This window comes from Amphimedon queenslandica, unplaced genomic scaffold (assembly GCF_000090795.2).
Source record: "Amphimedon queenslandica unplaced genomic scaffold, v1.1 AMPQUscaffold_13231, whole genome shotgun sequence".
Classification (NCBI taxonomy): domain Eukaryota; kingdom Metazoa; phylum Porifera; class Demospongiae; order Haplosclerida; family Niphatidae; genus Amphimedon; species Amphimedon queenslandica.
Genome location: NW_003546533.1, coordinates 44840 through 46064, shown reverse-complemented (window position 1 = coordinate 46064; position 1225 = coordinate 44840). Strand labels below are relative to the sequence as shown.

Sequence of the window (1225 nt, the reverse complement as noted above, 5' to 3'; positions counted from 1 at the left end):
CAGTGAGTAACTGTAAAAAGGAAAAGCATTAACATTAATTTTAATTGCAACCATATAGTCTAAAATTTTCCCATTAATTTCTATAATGGTAATTTCATACATTTCTTTTGAACATGCTTCATTATTTGGAGTGTGCAGTCTTCCACCAGTATTTAGTAACTCTACAATTCCCATTGGATCTAGACCAGGATAAGGTACTCTACCAAGACTGAACACTTCCCAACACAATACACCATAAGACCACTGTAAAGAACAGAATGTAACAATCTACATTGATAGGGCATATCATTTCTTGCAATTGCACTGACCACATCAGATTTTTCAGAGAACAATCCATCATGAATACTTTCTAGTGCCATCCATTTCAATGGTAGTTTAACAGGTGATGAGTTATTATCACCTTCCAGTTGTCTGAAATAGTTTTGAGAATATATATCCTCAGATAGGCCAAAATCAGATACTTTAATGATACCATCATCATCAATCCTATAATAAATAATGTATTTGTGCATGAACAGTTTAATTAGGCCACTAATACAATTAGTTACTCTAGTAAAGAATTAACTTTGTATTCTTGGAATCTATTGTAGTGGGCATGTTACAAACATGTGGCAATTTTTCTGGCTTTACATCCTTTGACTATTTACACATACAAATTATAAATAATGTATTTGTACATGAACAGTTTAATTAGGCCACTAATACAATTTGTTACTCTAGTAAAGAATTAACTTCGTATTCTTGGAATCTATTGCAGTGGGCATGTTACAAACATGCGGTAATTTTTCTGGCTTTACATCCTTTGATTATTTACACAAACAAATTATGACTTACATGCAGTTTCTAGCAGCTAAATCACGATGAATGAATTTCTGTGAAGCTAAGTAGCACATTCCATTGCCAACTTGTAAACAAATGGAGAGTAACTGTTTCCTGACATTCTGTATAATATCCTCTTCACTGGTATCAGCTACTGTAAGATTAGGTCTCTCTTTCTTGAGGTAAGACAATAAACTTCCTCTTGACATGAAAGGCATGATAATGTATGGAGCTGGTCCAAGATCAAGACACACACCAATCAGTGGTAATACATTTAAGTTATCAAACGACATCATTATAATGCACTCATCCAGTAGAGAATCAATATCACTCTTACTGTAAAAACCTGCAAATGTAATAATTATAATAATAAATATGCCCACAAAATAATAATTATAATACTTCT

General features: G+C 32.5%; 1 protein-coding gene across 1 annotated transcript in view; it reads right to left on the bottom strand.

The window, feature by feature from the left end:
• LOC109584212 (fibroblast growth factor receptor 4-like) overlaps nucleotides 1-1225 on the bottom strand; it is a 17130-nt gene that overhangs the window by 7143 nt on the left and 8762 nt on the right. Inside the window, exon 13 of the mRNA XM_019999870.1 lies at nucleotides 835-1165. Within this exon, the coding sequence (XP_019855429.1) occupies nucleotides 835-1165 (331 nt within the window). The remainder of the gene's footprint in view (nucleotides 1-834; nucleotides 1166-1225) is intronic.